Raw genomic sequence first — 23,993 nt, forward strand, 5'->3', positions numbered from 1 at the left:
AACAATTACTGCATGCACAGAGGCATTCAAACAATCATTCTTCCTGCGCTCTATACGTGAATGGAACAGGAAGAAACCCTAATAACTGGTACAATGGGACGTACCCTCTGCCACGCAACTTGTGGTGGTTTGCAGAGTACAGACATAGATTTCTATCTCTGAAAGTGATTTCTCCCCTTTTACACCAACAATCCTCTGATCCCCTGAAAAGTGTAAAAGAGGGGCAATAGTGTAAATGTTTATGCCAATCTGGACTGCTTTTTATTAAAATAAATGTCATGTATTTTTATATGGGCCAGTTAGCAGCCCTGATATTTCACCTCCAGAAGATACGTATTGGCCACAAATTTTGACTCGGAATTCTATAGTTTAAAAGTTTCAAGCAATTAAGTAATTATTTTACCTCTCTACTGCAGTCTGTAGTTTCATTTTTAATGTGTTGTTGAAGCATTATGTTGAGACACATTACATTTGTGTGTAAGTGAATGAAATTAATGTCCCATAGTTTCACAAAAATTATGATTCACTTACACAAGGTATGCGAACAGTGGCCAGATCAGATTTTATGTCAATATCTTCCACAACTCCTCTGTAAGTCTTTCCATCTTTAAGTCTGACCTGTAACACATCACAATTAACTGAAAATCAAACAAAGTAATGAACAAACTTTCAAAGCCTACAACACATTATAGTTGTACAGCACTTACCTGCACAGTACTGTTTGGTTTATTAATAACAACATGTGCATTTGTGAGGATTAGGCCATCTTCTTTAACAATGAAACCGGACCCATTTGATGCTGCAGGGGCACTGAAGAAGTCAGTCCTTTGAGGAAGAAAGCTCTGTGTAAGAACAATACAAGATCTGTAAGATACTACCACTGTTTCATTTCCTTAAAAATGAAGATCTGGTTCAAATGCAAGCAATTACCATACTTTTAAAGAATAATTGATTAACACAATGGCTTTGTAAGAACACATACATTCTGATTTTTTTTAAAAAGGTAATACCACTCATCATCTCATTTTTGAACACATCTGTATGCAATGAATCAATGACACCCGTTATTGATTTTCCTACTCGCGTGGTAAAGGATAGCAGCTCACTGATAGATAACTTCTTTATAGACCAAGATAAGTTTAACCAGATAAATGCTCAGCCTGTTGAGAATGGTCTTTCTGATCATGGTGCACAGCTAGTTACAATATATGACATAGCTCCATTCAGCAATACTAAACAGTCCTCCAAAGTAGTACGTTCAGTCAACAATTTAACAATTGCAAATTTCAGGGAAAGCCTACAGCAGTTAGACTGGGATGAGGTGTACCGTGAACCTGATGCCAATTTAAAATATAATTTATTTCATGACATTTTTGTAAATGCATTTGAAAACTGCTTCCCCAAGAAAATAGTTAAATATACTCGTAAGAAACCTTGTAACAAACCATGGCTTACTAAGGGTATAAAAATATCTTGTAACCGGAAAAGGGAAATGTATCTGACAGCAAGAAAGAGTAGTGACCCAGAAATTATCAAAAATTATAAAACTACTGTGTTATATTAAGAAAAGTTATTAAAAAATCCAGGAGTATGTGTATCATGTCTGAAATCAGCAACTCTGATAATAAAATTAAAACAATTTGGAATATTATTAAAAGAGAAACAGGTCAACCAAGAGCAGAGGAAGACAGTATTACCATCAAATTGAATGAAAACTTTACGAACAAAAAGTCAGAAGTTGAAAATATTTTTAATAATCATTTTCTAAATGTTGTGGATATAGTAGGATCCAGGTGTTCATTAGAAGATGCTAGGCTGTTAATGGAAGAGGCCATACCTATGCAATTTGATACAATTGAAATCTCACCCACTTCTCCCTCTGAAATTAGGAAAATAATAAACTTGCTTAAAAGCAAAAACTCACATGGAATTGATGGCATTTCCAGCAAAATACTAAAAGCTTGTTCTAACAGATAAGTAAGATTCTCAGCCACCTGTGTAATAGCTCTCTGGAACAGGGCATTTTCCCTGATAGACTGAAATATGCTATTGTTATACCTTTGCATAAAAAGGGGGATAGATCTGATGTCAACAATTACCGTCCAATCTCCCTTCTAACAGCTTTATCCAAAATTTTTGAGAAAGTAATGTATTCAAGAGTAGCTTCACATATCTGTAAAAATGAAGTACTAACAAAATGTCAGTTTGGTTTCCAGAAAGGTTTTTCAACAGAAAATGCCATATATGCTTTCACCAGTCAAATTTTGAATGATCTGAATAACCGAACACCACCCATTGGGATTTTTTGTGATCTCTCAAAGGCTTTTGATTGTGTAAATCATGAAATTCTGCTAGACAAGCTCAAGTATTGTGACATGAGTGGGACAGTGCACAAATGGTTTAATTCGTACCTAACTGGAAGAGTGCAGAAAGTTGAAATAAGCAGTTCTCGTAACATGCAAAGATCAGCACATTCCTCAAACTGGGGAACTATCAAGAATGGGGTTCCACAAGGGTCAGTCTTGGGTCCTTTGTTGTTCTTATTATATATTAATGACTTGCCATTCTATATTCATGAAGAGGCAAAGTTAGTTCTCTTTGCTGATGATACAAGTATAGTAATCACACCTGAGAAACAAGAATTAACTGATGAAATTGTCAATACTGTCTTTCAGAAAATTACTAAGTGGTTCCTTGTAAATGGACTCTCACTGAATTTTGATAAGACACAGTACATACAGTTCCGTACAGTGAATGGTATGACGCCATTAATAAATATAGACCTTAATCAGAAGCATATAGCTAAGGTAGAATATTCCAAATTTTTAGGTATGTCCATTGATGAGAGATTAAATTGGAAGAAACACATTGATGATCTGCTGAAACGTTTGAGTTCAGCTACTTATGCAATAAAGGTCATTGCAAATTTTGGTGATAAACATCTTAGTAAATTAGCTTACTACGCCTATTTTCACTCATTGCTTTCATATGGCATCATATTTTGGGGTAATTCATCACTGAGGAATAAAGTATTTATTGCACAAAAGCGTGTAATCAGAATAATAGCTGGAGTCCACCCAAGATCATCCTGCAGACATTTATTTAAGGATCTAGGGATATTCACAGTAGCTTCTCAGTATATATACTCTCTTATGAAATTTGTTATTAACAACCAAACCCAATTCAAAAGTAATAGCAGTGTGCATAACTACAATACTAGGAGAAAGGACGATCTTCACTATTCAAGATTAAATCTAACTTTGGCACAGAAAGGGGTGAATTATACTGGCACTAAAGTCTTTGGTCACTTACCAAATAGTATCAAAAGTCTGACAGATAACCAACAAGTATTTAAGAAGAAATTAAAAGAATTTCTGAATGACAACTCCTTCTACTCCATAGAGGAATTTTTAGATATAAATTAAGAAAAAAAAGAAAAAAAAAAAACAAAAATATTGAAAAAAAATAATAAAAATAAAAAGAAAAAATAAAGAAAAAAACAAAAAAATAAAGTTGTTATATTAACTTAAGTATGTTGTTAAATTAACCTAATTATGTCATGTATTGGAAAATTCGACTCGTTCCACATCATTACGAAATATCGTATTCATGATCCATGGAACTAGTATTAATCTAATCTAATCTAATCTAATACATAGGTTGGTTAGATGGCTGGCTGGGGTCATGGGACCAAACAGAGAGGACATCAGTTCCTTGTTCATGAGATAGTTTAACTGTAGTTAGTTATATTTGCAAGAAAATTGACTGAATTATGAAAGTATGTAGGAGTGGTAAAACTAAGGTACTGAAAGTAATATCGATGACAGACCTGTGAAATAATTTAAAGAGAAGTAGAGGTGTTAGTCCATTATAGTCCAAGTGTTAAAGATGGGAACAACACCCCTAATCATCAGAGCTTGTATGTAGGTCAGAGAACAGACGAGAGTTCCCTGACATCTAATCTGTGGCGACTGAACATCACTTGCATCAGACCACACATCAACCAAATTAAGGATGAAGACAATTACAGAGTAAAAAATGCCATCTAGGAGGGAGTACTGTAATAGTAAAAGTGAGAAGGCTAAAAACATAATGGACATCAGTTGGAGCAACAATAATAAAATAAAGTGAAAGAAATAATCAGCCCAGTGGGGCCAGGCGAGAATCCTCTGGGCCTCTGCATGTGACAGGAGCAGTCCTTCCTACAGTTGTCCCACCCCTGATCTGTTATAGTCAAAGTGCTAAACATGGGAACAACACCCACTTATCATCAGAGCGTTACTCCCTAATGAAAAGAGAGGTGCAGCACAGGGAAGACTAAAACTTTAGGGCTTAGATTGGTCCTAATCTGTGGTCTGGGTACTAAGGGTACTAACCACGGTATGTGTGTGTGTGGGGGGCAGGGGGGGGGGGGGGCGGCATTGTCAGGGGGCGAGGGCGAGGGGTGGGGTGTGAGAAAACAACAAACATCGCAATTTAAGGGAGTTAGATGGAGGTTCCAGCAGACGGCCTCGAGGCACATTACAACGATAAACTGACCCAAGTGCACAATTCAGGTGATCAGTGCCCCTAGTACACAAGAAGAATTTGATAAGTTGGATGATTATGAAATTGTCAGATTGTGACTACCTAAGTGAGTAAGTGGTGGTACCATTGGAACTAAAGAGTTAAGATCCCCACTTTGGTAAGGCGACAGTCTATTGGCCTAGACCAGTAGGCACCAGTGGCCAGTCCTACTCCACAAAGATTGACTGGGTCCAATAATTTCAGAATCTAAGCTGTCACTGAGCAATAAACATGGCAACCATAGTTCAACTAGGACAAAACCAAGACCCAGTAAATATGGAATAGAATAGAGTAATTGCACCAATCAGAGGTGTGGGAAGCACAAACTGTTAAGGTTTTCTGTCCTAGCTTCTAGCTGATGACTATGGGCAGCAATGTCAGCCTTTTATCATAAAGGAGTCCCAAAAAAAGTAGGATTGTGCAAACAACGTTGAAATGCTGGGTACCCAAGTAAGAGTTCTGGGTCACAATGGACTGTGGTACTATGACAGAAATGCGTGCCTCGCATTTTTTCAGGAGATAAATGGAAGCCATGGGGAAAGATCCAAGCTCAGGCACTTTGGATGATGACTTGGAGCTGGTATTCAGCCAAGGGTATAATTTAGAGCCACACCAAAAGTAAGGTTCATCGAAATAACAGTGTGGAGGTAATCAATGGTGCAGCAGAGGGCACTAGTCCATTGATGGCGGTGACGAAGAGCGTAACACTTGGCATGGAACTCTCCTCTCTTGGAACCATGGAGAGTTCAGTGGTGCACCAATTCTAGGGTAGATTGTGGATCATTCTCCACAGAAACTATGGTGAATGGGGGCCAAAAGGCTTTGTGATTTGACAACCCAGCATAATTGGCAGGCTACCACCTTCCCTAGCTGTTTGAAAAGCATGTCAGTGAGGCTAATCAGTTAGTAGTTGCTAATGAATATGAGATTTTGCCTGATTTTAGGTTGCGAGAAATACTATCTCGCCATTACAAAGGAAAAACACATCCTATCCAAAAACAGCCAAAGACTTCGAATATAAGCCGCCGTTGAGTAACAACATCTGATTATGAACTGAATCTGGCCCTTGGGATGTGTTGTGTGATGAGTCAAGAGCCTGCTGCAATTCCAAATGAGTGAAAGATTCAGGCCCTATTATACGGAGCACACAAAGTGCCACTGAGGAATAAATGCTTCAAACTGAAATTAGAACAGTGAGATAAAAGCAGCTGCAAATAGTTTTCAACCCACTCTCATAAAGATGTCAAAGACACAAGGGAAGGAACAGACAAACAAAAACAACAACCATACCCACACCAGAACAGTGTGCATTCCCTACTCTGTTGCCATTTCAGAGAAAATTGCTACTGGATTGAGGTCATACAATGTAAGAGTAGCTTTTACCCACTGGCAATAAAATATGTGATAACTGCAACACAACTATTACAAACAAATTTTTCAACTCTGGCATCAACAAGATAAAGTGCAATGACTGCCTAGTACACTATGAAGGTCAGACTGCGTGAAGCTTCTGAACACAAAAATGCGTTTTGGTACACCAATCCCATTGAATCTGCCATAGCTACTGATATTAATGACAAAGGACATGCTTTTGACAACACAGATAATGATAAATAATACTTATAAAATAAATATAGGTCAAAAATTGAACATCTAAGAACAACTTGTGATTTTTGTACCCAACAGAAAACATAGGAAAATGTACTCAAGATAAAGACGAGACAGTGGCCATGAACTTTTTAAGCCAAGCTTCTAGGGCATATCAGAAAGTACACAGTATCTTTTACTATATATCTAGTCTTTAGTGACCTAAATCGGAGAACAACCCCAAATCATGAAACCAATACAGTAACAAATAAACTCAAATATATGCTTGTAAGCTCTTTTCCTGCAATAGGTCGTAAAATTTAAACATTTATATACATGTTTTCTGTATCACTGATTTCCAGTGCAAGTTGATAATGCTCTTCGACTTCTGAGACAATATTTCTACATTTGTACTACAATCTCTGGACTGTCTGTGTCCTTGGTTCTTGCTTGTTTGACAATTTAATGTTGAAAAGGTGTATTTGTAATTACACTTAGGGTTGTTCCTGTGGATCATTTAGTAATAGTTTTATTTTTTTTTAATTAGTAATTCCTAATTATACATTCTTTATAGTGAAATGAAGTTCAAAATGGATAAGTGGCTATAACCAACAAACAAAATTGTGATGTAAACCACTGATAGACCTGAATATAACGTTGTAGACTCCTGAAATTCACTGTGTGAGAAAGTAAATGAGTGACACAGAGATAATGGTTTTAATTTAGGCTATATTTTATTGAAGTAAAGCAAAAAAAGGTACCCAATAAATTTGAAAAAAAGCATGCCATTTCCATTTCCAAGAAGAGCCTCCTGGTAAACATCATGATTATAGGCCTACACCACTGACATCAATCTGTTGCAGAATGGTGGAGCATGTTCACAATACACTTTATGATGGTTTTGGAAGATGAATATTACACTTCCAAAAATCTATATGGGTTCTGCAAACTGAAAGATATGAAACTCGGCTCACTCTGTTTGTACACGAAATCCAGAGTGCCACAGACGGAGGTACCCAAGTTGATACTGTGTTCCTTACCTTCTGGAAGGCATTTGATATAGTCTAAACTGTCTTTTAGTGAACAAAATGGCAAAATTGAAAACTATAAATATAATTTCATGCACACTGCAAGGGAGAGTTGTAGGACCATTATTATAATTTATAATAACGATTCAGTGGACAATGCTAAAAGCTCCATAAGGCTATTTGCAGATGATGATGATATCTAGATAGCTATTTCAGTGTCAGAAGATTGTAGTGAAATGCAAGAAGTCCTGGAGAGGAGTGACTACTGGTGGAGGGATTGGCAGTTGACTATGAACATACATAAGTGGAAGCATCTGATACCAGCTGTCTGCTTTGAGCTGGGACATAATGGTGATGTTGTGTGAAATCACTATGGTGTGGTGTTTTTGAGTTGGTCCATGTTTGTAGATGTCACATTGTTGTATTTGATAGCATCCTCTGGCGGTTATGTGGATGTGTTGAGTTTAACGTGTGGTATTGCGTGCCACTTGGCTCTTGGTTATCACTGTGGTGACAGGGGCTACTCGAGTCTGGGTAGTCAGTGCTTTAACGTGGATTTGGAAGTGTTTGCTTTGTATTCAGTGAGTTATTAAGGTCTTTAATTTATGTGTCTGATATTTTTGTTAGGCCTGATTACTTTAGTGTTCATCGTTTTGTGTGTGAGTGTTTTTTATATGTGTGGTATTTCAGTTGTTTTAACTAATCTATAGAATATGGGGGTTTCTGGGTTTTCGAGCTGTTGGGGGTTTTGGATTCGGTTGTGTTTCATGAGTTATGTGGGTATGTGAAGTTTCTGGTTTTTCCTATTAATGGTTTGCCAAGAGATACTGAGAGATGCATTTGAGCTATAAACTTAAATGGAAATGTCTGATGACACTTTTTGGAGTTGCATGTGTTGGTTTTGTGGTATTGAGGGCTTCATTTAAGCTATATACGACTAGCTGAGCGTATCATTCCTGCTGGTTTTATTGTTACAGCATTATGTCACATGGTCAGACTTTTTTTAAAATTTGTAATATCTGTTTTGGGTGGAGCGGTGTTTTGTATTGCTATATATTTAGCTTGTCCCTGCACTAAACCTACGTTTGTCCTGTTAGTTTCATTTTATTGTTGGAGTCAAACATTTTTGTCTCTCTCTATTTTTGTTCGCATTTGTTGGTATGAGTACATAGTGACAAAATGGTTGCCATTATGTATATGCTGGAAGCACATGTTCCTGCCATACTAATGACATTAAGGGTCAAACTAGACAGGTTGAACTGGATGCTTCCCTAATGCATATTGCACATAAATACATGCTGTTTCTTTCCACTATGGTGACATACCACTGGAAAAAGTAACAACTGCAAAATACCTAGGAATAACCATCCAGAGTGACCTAAAGCAGAATGACCACATTAAACAAATAGCAGTAAAAGCAGATTTCAGACATAGTTTTGTTAGTAGTATATTAAAGAAATGCAATCTATCAAGAAAAGAAATGGCTTACAAAACACTTGTCCAACTGTGTCTTGAGTATTGTTCATCAGTCTGGTCAGGTTTAGTGGAAGAGACACAGAAGATCCACTGCGCAGCAGTGCATTTCATCACAGGATTGTTTATGTACACTCTCAACCAGGGTGGTTGTAATTTAACCAGACCCAACGTAGATCATGCACTTTTTTGGAAAGCCCATTACAAAACAGCCACAAAGCCCAATAAAACAGAACTATATATAATTAACATATGAAATGTTACATAGTTAGCCTCACAGAAAATAAAAAGAGCCATTATATTTAGTGATGGCATTATTTACCGCCACAAAAATTTATTTGATTAATACTGTGTTTTAACCCTTCTTGCCATATAAGAAACACAGTTAAATAACATTTACATTTCAAATAAACAACTTGTCTGTATACAGAACTGTAATGACTTTAAAGTAGAATTTAGGTCTTTTCTCTGCTAAATAATTTTTTAATTATGACCAAACAAGCCTTTAGTTGGAGAATATTCTCTTAATGGATGCTCTCTCTCTCTCTCTCTCTCTCTCTCTCTCTTTCTCTTTCAGTTTTTTTCTGTTTTCTTTCTTGAGGGGTTGTGTGTTACAAAGTTTTACTGTTAAAATTTGGAGTGCACAAACCCAGAAGATTCACACAACACACATCTCATAAAATGATCACAACAACAGCTCTGTGAAATTACAGATTACATGAAGCATGTTCTTCCCACAAACCATTTGTGAATGGAACAAAACAGAGCAGAAAAGAGAGTGATACCAGGAGCAGCCTCCATAAGGAGGCTCATGGGGGTAGACATAGATATAAGATTGATCCCTAAGTATTGTCAGCTGAAATGGTTTATGGTGAATCACTGCATATACCACGTGAATTTGCCGACCTGATTACCACACATCCATCAGATGTTAATCTACTACATTTTGTTGTAAATTTGTGTGACTTCATTGTTCATTCACCCGCAAACCATCTCCATACTTTGTTTCACATATGCATCAGAACTTGCAAAGCTGTATGCGTGTGCTGTTATGAGCACATGTTGTCCAACTAGTACTTCAGGCACCATAAACCGATCCACACCAGGTGAGAAGAGAGGGCAGAATACTCTCTTTGTTATTAAATGACAAGACTGCAGCAATGTCTCTAAACAGACTTAAATCAGCATATCCATTTCTACAAATGCCTAACCTTGTGCCTCTGCCTGCTACCTGAGCAGACATTACTGGCTTCTGTTTCTGAAACCACCTCTGATTGACAGGGATAATCAGGTCTGCATAACCACTTTTTTAAGCAACATTTATCGGATGGCTTTCTACTTCCCCTGGGGAGGGGTGTAACGTGTAATGCAATGGAAAACTACTCACTATGTCTCACAGTGCTTGAAGCTTTCATAGCAGAGATGTGAGATTTTGCATTGGATATTGTTTTTGTTGCTCAATAAAGAAAAAATTTTCTTTGGCAGGCAACTTAAGTTAGTGTGCAAAAAATGTGTGGTTACGGTTACAACAACTTTCTCTGGGGGCTTTTAATATCAGGAGACGGTGGGGAGCTAACACTCATGACCACAGCAGTAACAATTTCACTTAACGGCACCGTGTATTAAGGGCAGACGATGTTGCCGTTGGCTAATTTTGTACCAACCAATACCAACTACTACTGATATACTCATATTGATAATTATGGGACCTATTTCTGGATTATATATGGCAAGTGTAAATTTGTAACGGAGCAGAAACATCGAACATGAAAGGAACTTACAGAAGTATGGTACAAATAATCTTACGACGTACGGTAGAAATAATGTCTCATGACATCGCAATCGACTGCAGAGAAATTAAGCAGATGTGTATATTATTTCATTTTACGTAAGCCTTGTTAATTTTTGATGATATTTCAGTAACGTATTCACATTTCAAAAAGTATAACATTTAGAATTACGCAACGAATGCGCAGCAGACGGATCGTAAAGAAAGCTACTACAAGTACACTGAGGTATTTGTATTTCCCTAAGTGATAAACAGGTGATGCTTCCATTCTTAAGTCACATAAACATGTTTCCAGCAATACACAAACACAGCCAACAATTATGTTATACCAATTGATATGCTTGAGACTATCGTATTTGAATACTTCTCTTACCTTGACAGACTTATCAATATATTTTATGTCTCCTTCTACTAAAATTTTCGAGATAAACGTACCTTCTACTATCTTTCACTTCAATGTACACAACCGATGGTGCCACCTGGTCAACAATATCAGCAATGAAATTATGCATAAATCGTGGAGTCATTTTTCCCTTTCCTCTGCCACTGTCATCTATAGTTGCAGCACACACTGAGGGAAAAGGTAAAATTCCCACATCCTGACGACTTGTTCGAAATACATAACCCAGTCCAATGCCAACGCATGCTGTCAAGACCAGGCCCTTCCTACTATGAACGGTGTTTTTTCTCTCTCTGTCTTGTTGAAAGTTCGATGATGCCGATACTTTCCAGTTACTCGAATTATTTGGAAGCAGTTCATTTGCATTATATGATACTAAATGACGTATCTTCCGAGTGAACGGAAACACACTATTAAAACACTTTACAACAGACATTGTTCGACGTGAAGTTAACCATCCCTTCTACTTCTACGGATCACTGACCACAAGTGTCCACAAGTGACTGCAGACTCTGGCGATTTTCTTTTGTCGTCAATGACTATTATCTTTGTTTCGAAACACTTTGACAATTTGATTGAAAGCCGTAGAGACGAGGAAGGAATACAACGCAAATGTTGTCTAGGAGGATTCTCGGAAGTTTTTGACGTTCGCGGGGAACGCTGGCGTCGTCTGCAGTGTCGAGATGACAATGGACAAGCAAAGCTAACTTCTACATCACTTACACGAGGAGTGTAGTAGAAATATCTTGATTGTCGGAAGCGCGCATTTCGAATTTTATTAAAAGCAGTCTACGAAGATTGTCTTTCATAAACATTCTGGCATAGCCTTACTATGCGACTGCTAAGTTGTTTCCCCGCCTAGCGGACAATCGGTAAAATCCGATTCACATGTTAACTGAACGGAACGGAACTTAGGCGACATCGTCAAACGGTGGAGTGTACAACAGATCAGACACTATGTCACATAAAGAAGCTGTTGAAATGCGAAAGCCGGCCGGAGTGGCCGAGCGGTTCTAGGCGCTACAGTCTGGAACCGCGCGACCGCTACGGTCGCAGGTTCGAATCCTGCCTCGGGCATGGATGTGTGTGATGTCCTTAGGTTGGTTAGGTTTAAGTAGGTCTAAGTTCTAGGGGACTGATGACCACAGCAGTGAAGTCCCATAGTGCTCAGAGCTATCTGAATCATTTTTTGAAATGCGAAACAGTCACTAACGTAAATGTCTCCGGTTGTTAATTATCAGGATTTATATTCTTGCCTTTCTTCAGGTTATGTTGACCATTTATAATTAGTATTCTGCTTTTAAGTGTGCTCCTCAGTTATAACAAGAACCCAGGGTAAAGCGTCCGATATATTTGCAAGGTTTTGGGCTAATGCTAAGGAAAGTTGGGAGCGCAAATACAGTGTTAAGTGGACTAGCTCCACGCATTTCGCATATACATACAGATCTTGAGATATCTAAATTCTTTCATTCATACGTCACGTTATAAGTTTCTGCTGTCAATCGCGACTAACGCGCTGTAAGCCATTCACAGCTCATGGTTCGATGTGAGTTCCCTTCCGTCAGCTCATTTATAAATGTTTATTCGCTGGTACAAGTCAATGACGGTGCATACAAGTGAATTCCCTGCGCGTTATTTGCGAATGCGCCTTCTCTTGTGTCCGCTTCGGTGTAAAGGGGGTTTAATATAATCTTAACTGCGAATACAGACAATGTTTTGATACAAAAAATTCAAAGTAAACAAATGAACTATGAAGAAAATAAACAGACCACAAACTATCACTCTGACCAAAGAAGTGCAAGTAAAGGCGCTCACGTTTTCGGCGCTCAAAGTCAACGATGTTTATGATTACATGTATGGTTCCACAACAGAAACACTGTTGTGTCAGCGTGTAATAGTGTATGAGAGTTGTCCGTGCTTGTACGTCTACTTGTGTCTTTTAAAGCCAATTTCTGTTGATGTATATACATCACATGCACTGTTTTGTTGTGGTTTACGTTCTGGACATCACTAGTTCAAATGTTCCGATCAATACTGTGCAATGAGTAGCAAGTTTGTTTTCAAAAAGAAGAGTTCTATAACTTCAGAGCAGCAGAAAAGAGCGCAGACGACACTAGGCACATATTTTTCTAAAAAGATATCAACAGATTCCTGTGATGAATTGCCAGCTCATAAGAAGGATGACAACGACTTACTGACTTACGCAAATAGGTTAGTTTAGTTTCGGTATTATGGTTGTAAGATAACAACAGCTGTCAGACTTTTGTAGTAATTACATTAATTTACGTTTCAAATATTAGCAACAACGTTGTGACGACCAACAAAGATTCTTCACATACCACGAACAATGAACAATCATCAGATGACTGGGAATCACAGGATGAGTTTGAACTTCCACCGAAGAAGCACAATACTTCAAGAGGTGAGTTTGGGTCTCTGTGTTGAAAATATATGCTGAATTAGCCTATAGTGGCTGGCAACAGTTTGTATCCCTTTAAACACTATAATGGGGAACTATGACAGCTAGTGCCCACCAGTGTAATCCCAGTTTTGATATCCCAATGTGTATTCATGTTGAAGAAGGCAGTATGTTCCTGCCTTCCTACGAAACTTAACAGAAAAATTTGTGATTAATAGTTTTGCAGCATTGCCCGTATCTTTGTTATGTATCTTTTGCTGACAGTGGAACCTATCATTTATTAATCAGCTTAAATTTGTTACATTGTTCAAACCAGGAGGGTGTAGTCAGCAGGAAGAACTAAACTGGTGTGGATTGGAGTGTGGAATATTAGATCCTTTAACCGAGTATATAGGTTAGAGAATGTAATAAGAGCGGTAGACTTGGTAGAAATTAGTGAAGGACAGTGGCAAGACAAATGGGTTTTCTGGGCTGGTCAGTACAGGATTATGAAATTGGGATAATGCAGGAGTGGATATAGTAATGAATAAGAAAATAGGCATGTAGGTATGCACATGTGAACAGCATGGTAAACACAGTATCGTAGCCAAGATAGATACAAAGCTGGCACCCAGTGTATTGGTACTGGTTTAAATGCTTGTTAGCTTCACAGGTGATGCATAAAGAGATAGAATATATCTTGGATTACTTATTTGCACAATAAAATAATGTTGACAGAGAAACACTGTGATTGATTACGTATGTGTTACTATATTTAATGTGTTTCTGGCACTATACAAAGGCGTACAAACACAGAACATCTAGCATAGATGCCTGGGAATGCATATAACAGACAGAGAGATCTGTTCACATAAACTCACTCCCAACATGACAAATATTTTATAGACAGTATCCTAAGACTTCCCTTTGAACAAAATTTTCATGTGCTCACAATAATCTTTGAACTCTGCACCATCTCAGAGCACAGTACATGGAATGTTATGTTGTTAAACGATACAGTTTTACGAATTTCTGAAATTTGTCTTTACTGAGTGGCTTGGTCAATAAATCGGAAAGCATTTCCTCTGTACAAAAATAGTTTATAGTAATATCCTTCTGTTTTAGATGATACCTAATTAAATGGTGCACCATATCAATGTGCTTGGATTTTACACTTTTTATTTGGTTGTGAGCTAGCTTGGTTGCTCCTGCATTGTCACAAAAACATGTTGATCGGCTCAATAATCGGGGTTGAGAGGAATGTTTGATAAGAGTTGTCAACTTTGGCCAGTGATGTAATGTCAGTGGCTGCTGTTGCATCACCTATTGGTGCATATATCCACCGTTTGTTTGTTAGTTGGCAAAGCCAATGAGTGTGACAGTTAAAAAACTGTTTGTGGTGACAGACTGATCTATAGCTTTGCTGAAGTCTAGGTTAGGTGGAAGGTGACATTTTGGATTTTAGTTGAAGCCCAGGAATGTGATGATAAAAAAACCTGATTCGGATGACAGACTGATCTGAACCTTAGCCAATTTGGGGGGAAAAAAATGCCAATAACATCATGTAGTTTTAAATTTTTCCTTTTTTATTTACACGTCAAGTTCCGTAGGACCAAATTGAGGACCAAATCTCCAATGTCATGGAATGTGTCAGTACATGAAATTACAACATAAAAGTAATAACAGATAAAAATAAAATGTTCATGAACCCAAAAAAAGTCAAGCCATAAATTTAAGTAAACACAATCAACAGTATAACATAAGAATCAGCTTAATTTTTCAAGGAACTCCTCAACAGAATAGAAGGAATGACCCACGAGAAAACTCTTCAGTTTTGATTTGAAAGCTCGTGGATTACTGCTAAGATTTTCGAATACTTGTGGTAGCTTATTGAAAATTGATGCAACAGTGTACTGCACATCTATCTGCAAAAGAGTTACAGAAGTCTGATCCAAATGCAGGTTGGATTTCTGTTGAGTATTAACTGAGTGAAATCTGCTTCTTCTTGGGAATAAGCTGATTTTGTTAACAAGAAACAACAATAAAGAATATATATATATATATTGAGAGGCCAATATCAGAATACCCAGACTTGTGAACAGGGGTCGACAAGAGGCTCGTGAACTTACACCACTTATTGCCCAAACCGCCCGTGTCTGAGCCAAAAATACCCTTTAAGAGTGGAAGAGTTACCCGAAATATAATACCATATGACATAAGCGAATGAAAATAAGCAAAGTAGACTAACTTTCGTGTCGAACAACGACTTACTTCAGATATTATTCGAATAATAAAAATTGCAGCATTAAGTCTTTGAACAAGATGGTTATGGCATTTGCCGCATGTTTCCTGTGTCATTGGTCAATGCTGACGATTTGTATTGAGCATCCTCTATATCCAATAATTGTATGTGGCTCAATTTCATCCATTGAAGTCCTTAACCATGACACTTCTTGTATGGTGAAAGACAATGCCATATATTCACCTTCAACAATACTCAAAGCCACTATTCTTTGTTTCTTGAAAGATCAAGGTATTAATCCTACCATCAACTTGAAACAGCTACCACTATAACGTTCTAGATTCCTGTCTTACAGCCGGCCGCTGTGGCTGAGGGGTTCTAGGCGCTTCAGTCCAGAACCGCGGTGCTGCTACGGTTGCAGGTTCGAATCTTGGCTTGGGCATGGATGTGTGTGATGTCCTTAGGTTTGTTAGGTTTAAGTAGTTCTAAGTCTAGGGGACTGATGACCTCAGATGTTAAGTCCCATAGTGCTTAGAGCCATCCTGTTTTACAGTATTTTAATTTGTAATCAACAGTTTCTTTTAAATATCTAAATATTCTTTTCACTGCAACCCAATGTCCATCTTTGTTAATGCTGTATGTAAGTGCTGATTTCCAACAGTATCTGCTGTGTTTAAGACCATACACATGCCTTTTCATGCCAAATTTTATCCTTTTCTTGGGGAGTCGTGTTGACTTTCTCTGGCGGAACCACAAAGTTTCTTCCTGCAGTCCTCCTTTGAGCTATGTGGACTTCAGATGCATGTGGTGGGTTAATAAATTTTCTTTTACAGCAAGGGCCAGAGGATATCTTAAAGAAGCTATTTCACTGCAGTCAGAACATTTTTTGTCTATGTATGTTGTCTGAGAGCAGCCTTTAACTACCAAACAAACTTTAAAATTTCTTATTTTGCGTCTTTCGGCTTTTTGATATTAAAGAGCCAACTCACTCGCAATGGTTTCTTTGCTTATGGTGCATCGCTCTGTACGTCATCTGATCTGCAGCAAGGAACTAAAAAGACTAACCAGGAAACAATTGCTCACTATGCTATTAAAGCCCTCAAATTACTTTTCCCCAATAGTCTAGATATGAAAATAAAGTACTTGTACTCTACACTGATGCAGCTGCGGACATAACTGCTACCGTTAAATTGTTGAAAGTACTTTACCCAGCCTTGCTCCATGTCACATGTTTTGCCCATGCCATGAATTGTGTAGCTGAGATGATAAGTCTCGAATTTCCACTTGTAAATAAGCTAGTTTCAACCATCAAAAAGGTTTTTATTAAAGCACTCTCAAGAATCCAGTTATTTCAAGAGGAACTTCCCAAATACCACTTCCACCAGAACCCATACTTACTCGCTGGGGAACGTGGCTAGAGGCCTTGGAATATTACGGTGAGCATTTGGAAGACATTAAGAATGTTGCTCTTAAATTGTGGGAGGAGGCAGTGAGCATTACTTCAGAAATGCATCTTCTAAAGGATCCAACAATTTCCAACGACATTCCATACATAAAATCTCATTACACATTTTTGGTCCCTATCATCGACTGCAATTGATAGGAGAGGTGACATTAAAAAATCAACTTGGTCCCAGGTTCTGTTGGTTAGTGGAAAAAAAAAACAACAACAACAACACCAAGATTGACCACCCTCTGCACAGTGGCTGACATCTTATTAGGTAAATCAACTTAACATGAGTGTGCAGTTCCATTGCGCCTAATATTGTCATTTAAATATGCACATCTGTTGATGTGGAATGCTCATTCTCAGCATATAAGATGGTATTAACAGACAAGAGATGCAGTTTCCCAATGGAAAATCTAGAGAAAGTGTTAGTTATTTACAGTGACTGTAATTATGGACATAGACAATTGTATAATGTCGATTTTTGTCAATCTGTTTATCTTTCTAGACAATAAAATGTCAGATTTTGGTCACCTATCTGCTGATTTTTATAACCTATTTTTGTAAGTGATAGAACCTATTTTAGGTGCCTAATTTAAGATTTTTAGAACATAAAAGCCTGAGGTCGAGTGATCACACTTCAAATGGAATAGCCTTGTATTATGTAACTAAGTACGATCCCAACGTGTTCTGTATCCTGGCCCTGCCATGGGAGGAATGTAGGGCTAAACAACAAGGGGTAAAATCCTTTCCTCAACACCTGGCCTGTATTAGGAGCAATGGGGGCACCTTTTTGACCATAACACAAAGCCCTTATTTTTTGTGGAAAATATTGAAGACAAATATGGGGAAGTTCTTTTCTGATCAAAATGTCATCTCCAGTCCAGTCACAGGTGCTGCTCTCTTTTGAAAAGTTGGATGACATGCCTGTGACTGTCACTCCCCACAAGAGTTTCAATACGGTCAAGGGCATCATCTTTCACCACAATCTTCTTTTGCCCTCTAATGATGAACTGCAGACCAACTTAGAGTGACGGGTTGTGCATTTCGTCTGTTGTGTCCATAGGGGACCAAGGGAAAACAGAGTTGCTATTGTGGCCTTCATCTTGCCTTTCGAGGGTGATATATTGTCTGAGAAGGTCAAGGTGACGGTCTACCAGTGTGTCATGAAACCCTATGTTCCTCCTCCTATGAGATGCTTCAGGTGTAAGTAGTTCAGACATGTCTTCCCATTGCATCACTACCTCTGTCTGCAGCGATTGTGGCTGTCTGTTGCATGCAACATTGCTTGTGCCCCTCCTTCCATCTGTGTAAACTGCAGCAAGCTCCACTCTCCCTGCTCACCAGATTGCTCCGTTTTTTAAGTGTGAGAAGAAAATCCAGGAGTATAAGATCCTGCACAAGGTCACATATCAAGAGGCCAGAAAAAGTATGAGCATCTTAATCCCATACAGATGACACAGTCTTAATGCTATAGCTGCAGTGTCATTGCCATCATTATCGACAGTGCCTTCCTCTGTTATGCGTGTTCTAATGGGTAAGAGATGCCATTTACACTGATCCAGACACTATCACTGAGCATGATGCTCGCGCATCTTCATCTGAAAACTACCAGCTCTTATCTTTTACCACCCGCCATCTGGAGCCATATAATGCTCCATTCAGTGAATGGGAACCCCAGAGCCATAGCCCATTGCCCTAACACAGCGCCAGGGCCAGACGCATCCACAACCAAATGCTGAAGCATCTCTCAGTGGATTGTCAGTATAACATCCTTGCCCTCTTTAATTGAATCTGGAATGAGGGTGAGTTCCCATTTCACTGTTGAGAAAGCGCGATGGCTCCAGCACTGAAACCGGGTGAGAACCCACTAGAGATGGACAGTTGTCAACCAATCAGCCTTATCGACATTATCTGTAAGTTGCTCAAATGCATGATGAGCAAGCAGCTTTGTTGGCTCCTTGGGTCTCAGACGTTTTGGATGCATCTAAGGGTGGTTTTTGCAAAGGCTGCTCCAGTGCTGATAATAGGGGTCACCTGGAGTCCACCATCCGGATGGCCTTTGCACATTGGCAGCACCTAATCACTGTCTTTTTCTACCCATAGAAGGCTTATGACATGACATGGGGTTACCATATTCTTGCTGCTTTACATGAGTGAGGCCTCCGGGGTCCACTCCAGATTTTTGTCTAGAGCTTTCTGTCGTACCATATGTTCCGTGTTCAAGTGGGTGCTTCACTCAGTACCCCCATATCCAAGAAAATGGCATCCCACAGGGCTTGGTACTGAACAACCCCTCTTTCCGGTGGCCGTCAATGGTCTAGCGGCAGCTGTGGGGTCTTTGGTATCACCCTCCTTATATTTTTGCTTTTATTATTGCTCCTCTAGTATGGGTGTTGCTGAGCTGTCACCTACAGGGTGCCATATGAAAGGCACAGTCATGGCTCTGTTTTTAAGTGTGAAAAGAAAATCCAGAAGTATAAGACCCTGCACAAGTTCACATATCAAGAGGCCAGATGTAGCTTCCGGTTTGCAACTACTAAGACTTGTGTTATGCACTTCTGTCACCATCATACTTTACCTAGCCGATCAAGTACTTCTTGTAGTTGAGATACACTACTTTTTGGGACTAGTCTTCAATTTCCAGCTGACATGGCTTCCCCACCTCTGCCAGCTTAAGTGAAATTGCTGGCAACACCTCATTACACTTCGCTGCCTCAGTAACACTAACTGGGGTGCAGATTATGCTACCCTTTTGCAGCCTTACAAAGCCCTGATTCTGTCCCATCTTGATTATTGGGACTCTTTCATATGGTTCAGCATCACCCGCAGCATTGCTGATACTGCACTCCATTCATCATTGTGGGGTCCAACTTGTGACAGGATCCTTCTGAACTAGCCCTGTGAACAGTCGAGGCTGTAGTCCCTCCATTACCTATCAGGCACTGACAACAGCTTCTGAATTATGCCACACACATTCGTAGCTTCCTTGAACATCCCAACTACTGTGTTCTTTTCCCTGAAAAGGAGCTCCACCTCCCAAAACAGTGACCCAGAACTTAGTTTACATTTGCTGTCTCTTTTCAGAACTGCAACTTCCTCCACTGTCACCTCTGGTCAGGGAGACATCACACCCCATGGCTTGTACCCAGTCCTTGAATCTGTCTCAAAATCTCCTTTGGTTTAAAAGATTCCATTGACCTCATGATTTTTCACCGCCCTTTCTTGGCTGTCCTTGAAGTGTATCTGAGTTAGGAAGTGGTGTTCACCGATGGCTCAACAGTTGATGGACAAACAGGCTTTGCATACGTACATGCAAAATGCAGTGAACTTCACTCTCCGCCAAACGGCTGCAGTGTCTTCACTGCTGAATTGATGGCTATTAAACTAGCCCTTAGCCGTGTTCATTCTTGTACTGGCAAGAGTATCCTAATTGATAATGACTCCCTTAGCAGCCCTCAGGCTATAGATGAGTGCTGCTCTCCTCACCCACTGTTTTTTGCTGTCCAGGACCTGGTCTGTGACCTCCATCAAGCTGGACAGCCGGTCGTTTTCATTTGGACATTCGGTCACATTGGGATTTCGGGAAATGAATGAGGTGATTGGTTGGCCAAGCTGGCCACCAAGATGCCGATTCCAGAAATGGGGAATCTAAAACTGGACATTTGGTCATTTACACCCCATAGATTGCTGGAAGTTTGGAATTCAGAATTCTCTGCCCTGATCTCCCCAAACAAACTCATGATAATTAAGGAGACCATGGCTGCGTGGCAGTCTTGTTGGCTCTGCATTGCCTGCACTTGGCTGACCCCATGGCCGCATTCTCCGACATGGGGATCCCCCTCGCTGCCGATGCGGAGCCGGCCTGATGGTGGCCCATTTACTCATAGACAGCACTAATGTGGCTGCTTTTAGGCGCCATCTTAATCTTTGTGACGTGCTCCCTCTAATGCTGGCAGACGATGCTAAAGTGGCTGATCTTGCTGTTGTTATGTTTTGCCTATGATGGTGGTTTCTATTCATCATTATAAGGTAGGGCTTTTTTCCGAAGAGTGAGCCAATTGGGGAGTTTCACCTTGCATGATGCATTGTGTCCATCATGAGCTGAGACCTCTCGCATCCTTCGTTAATGTGGATCTGCACTTCTGCTTATTCTCCAGCTGCTGGGCCAGGTCACCCTCCTGGTTGCATTTTCCTCCATCCACTGTGCAGTATCGTTTTCTGCACTGACAAAGATAATGGACCTGTTTGCTTGGTTGCAGCTGATATCCAGCACAGTAGCCAGTCCGTTGTGGTGGGGTCACAATGTACCCTGTTGGTTGTAGTCCCCTGACCACATAGGGATTGCTTTGATGATGCCTGCGCCGTTAATTCCCCACATATGCCAAGGAGAAGATGCCCGTCACCCTGGGGCATCGGACTCCCGGCAATGGCCATCCTGCTAGTTGGCCTCTGCTGTGGCTGGGTAGCGCCCGTGAGGCGGGCCCCTGGTCGGAGTGGGTGGCATCAGGACAGATGATGCGTGATGAAGCATACCACAGCATCACTTCCTGTTGATCACACAACAGCAGTCTGTAAGCGTGTACCCCCCTCCCCAGGGGCCACACCATGGGAGGAGCACCACGCTAAGGATGGTAGCAAACCTTATTTGCCCTGGTACCTCATATGTACGAGAGATGATAGGGACTCCTTTGTTTCAATGAAGTCTCAGTTTTTTGTTGAGCATTTAGAGCACAAGTTTGGTGGATGGTTTGTCCAAAATGCGGTCAGGGTTAGTCTTGATAAAAACGGCATCCTCTGCCCAGTCACGGGCATTACTTGCTTGTGACACCCCTGGGGGATGTTTCCTTTACCATCATGCTGCATAAGAGCTTAAATATGGCCCAGGGTATTATATTCCACAGAGACCTTCTTTTGCAGTCTGACGACAAGCTGCATGCCAACTTAGAGCGCCGAGGTGTTCGTTTTGTCCGGCACATCCATAAGGGTCCAAGGCATAATCAGTTTTCCACCGGTGCCTTCATCTTGGCCTTCGAAGGTGACACATTGCCTGAGAAGGTCAAGGTGATGGTCTGCTGCTGTGATGTCAAGCCGTATATCACTCCCCCGATGCAGTGCTTCAAGTGCTGGAAGTTTGGCCATACATCTTCCCGCTGTACTTCCAGCATCACATGTCGAGATTGTGGACGTCCTTCGGATCCCAATACTGCATGGGCCCTGCATTCCGTCTGTGTCAATTGTGGAGAGCATCATTCCCCTTGCTTGCCAGACTGCAGGATTTTACAGAAAGAAAGAAAATATTGGAATATAAGACCCTGGACCGACTGACCTATACTGAGGCTAAGAGGAAATTGGAGCACCTCCATCCTGTGGCTATGACCTCCTCTTATGCCGCTGCTATGAGAACATTTGTAGTCCCATCAATTCCACGAGTTCCAGTCGGCTGTCAGAGCCAGAAGACTACACCTGTTCCCTTGATGGTGGGGCGCACTTCCCTCCCTGTTGCTCCCATACCACCTACCTCGGGAGCACTGCCCCACCCCCCTCTGCAACCATCAGGACACCAGTACCCTCTTCTCAGCTGCAGAAGTGTAAGTTTTCTTTGGCTCCTCTCGCTAGAAGGGTTCTCTTGGGTCACTCCCTTCCCAGGTTTCCGGTAGTGGGAAAGATGACACCCACCAGTGGCTGAAGTGCCGAAAAGCAGCTGGTCGTAGGACTTCACGATCATCCTCAGTCACTGAGACTGGATCAGTGAAGCCCTCCTAGCCAGAGAAACCCAAGGGGCAGTGAGAGGAACCCAAAAAGAAGACCCCCAAGACCAAGGGAATTGTGGTGGCACCCACACCACTGCTACCTACAACTTCTGCACCTGAGGATGGGATGGAGATTCTGCCGTCTACTGAGGACCTAGATCTCGCCAGACCCTCAGACACAATGGATATAGACTGCTCAGGCAATAAGTCGATGGCAGCAGGTAACCCTGAGGCGTAAACTGCCTCATTGAATGTTCCATGCCTTCCCAGACTCACAATGTCATCCTCCAGTGGAGTTGTGGCGTTCCATCACCTGGCTGAGCTACTGTTAGGCTTTACACCTGCTTTCTGCATTGCCCTCCAGGAAACCTGCTTCCCGGCAATGCGGGCCCCTGCCCTCTGCGGCTATAGGGGATATTACAGGAACTGTAGTGACTATAATCGAGTGTCAGGTGGAATTTGCGTTTATGTCCTAAACTCAGTCTTTAGTGCAACTGTGCCCCTTCAAACCCTTCTTGAAGCTGTGGCTGTCAGAATAAGGATGATGCAGGAAATAACTGTCTGCAGTGTATATCTTCCACTAGATTGTGCAGTACCACTGAATATGTTAGCTGCACTGATTTGTCAACTCCCTAAACCTTTCCTACTTTTAGGTGATTTTAACACCTATAACCCCTTGTTGGGTGCCACCGCGCTTACTGGTCAAGGCAGAGATGTTGAAGCTTTAATGTCTCGGTTCGATCTCTGCCTCTTAAATACTGGGGCTGCCACACATTTCAATGTGGCTCATGTTAGTTACTCAGCCACTGATTTATCAATTTGCAGCCCAGGACTTCTCCCATCTATCCACTGGAGAGCATGACAATGACCTGTGTGGTAGTGACCACTTCTCCATCTTTCTGTCACTACCCTGGCGTCAAGCCCACGGACGTCTGCACAGATGGGCTTTAAACAAGGCAGACTGGGAAACTTTCTTCTCTGCGGTCACTGTTGACTCTCCCACACCTGGTGCCATCGATGTTGTGGTTGAGCATGTAACTGCATTGAACATTTCTGCAGTGGAAAATGTGATCCCTCATTCTTTGGGGTTGCCCCTGGCGAAAGTTGGTACCTTAGTGGTTGCCAGAAGTTGATGAGGCAATTAAGGAGCATTGGCAAGCTCTACAGCAACATTAGTGGCACCCTTCCCTAGAGCACCAAACAGCCTTTAAACAGCTCCATGCCCACATTCGCCAGCTTATCAAAAGGCGGAAACAGGAGTGTTAGGAGAGGTATGGCTCAAGCATTGGGTGCCATACGTCACCTTCCCA

At 40.7% G+C, this 23,993-nt stretch overlaps 2 protein-coding genes across 2 annotated transcripts in view; one reads left to right on the top strand and one right to left on the bottom strand.

The window, feature by feature from the left end:
- LOC124623174 (serine protease HTRA2, mitochondrial) overlaps window positions 1-11,328 on the bottom strand; it is a 51,934-nt gene extending 40,606 nt beyond the window's left edge. Inside the window, exons 1-3 of the mRNA XM_047148977.1 lie at window positions 10,879-11,328; window positions 708-825; window positions 532-618 (exon numbers count right to left, since the gene is read on the bottom strand). Coding sequence (XP_047004933.1) covers window positions 532-618; window positions 708-825; window positions 10,879-11,279 — 606 coding nt within the window. The 5' untranslated portion in view covers window positions 11,280-11,328. The remainder of the gene's footprint in view (window positions 1-531; window positions 619-707; window positions 826-10,878) is intronic.
- A 1,380-nt stretch (window positions 11,329-12,708) lies between these two features.
- LOC124623172 (Bloom syndrome protein homolog) overlaps window positions 12,709-23,993 on the top strand; it is a 172,736-nt gene continuing 161,451 nt past the window's right edge. The window contains exons 1-2 of the mRNA XM_047148976.1: window positions 12,709-13,054; window positions 13,144-13,265. Of these exons, the coding sequence (XP_047004932.1) occupies window positions 12,885-13,054; window positions 13,144-13,265 (292 nt within the window). The 5' untranslated portion in view covers window positions 12,709-12,884. The remainder of the gene's footprint in view (window positions 13,055-13,143; window positions 13,266-23,993) is intronic.

This window comes from Schistocerca americana, chromosome 7 (assembly GCF_021461395.2).
Source record: "Schistocerca americana isolate TAMUIC-IGC-003095 chromosome 7, iqSchAmer2.1, whole genome shotgun sequence".
In the NCBI taxonomy this organism is placed as follows: domain Eukaryota; kingdom Metazoa; phylum Arthropoda; class Insecta; order Orthoptera; family Acrididae; genus Schistocerca; species Schistocerca americana.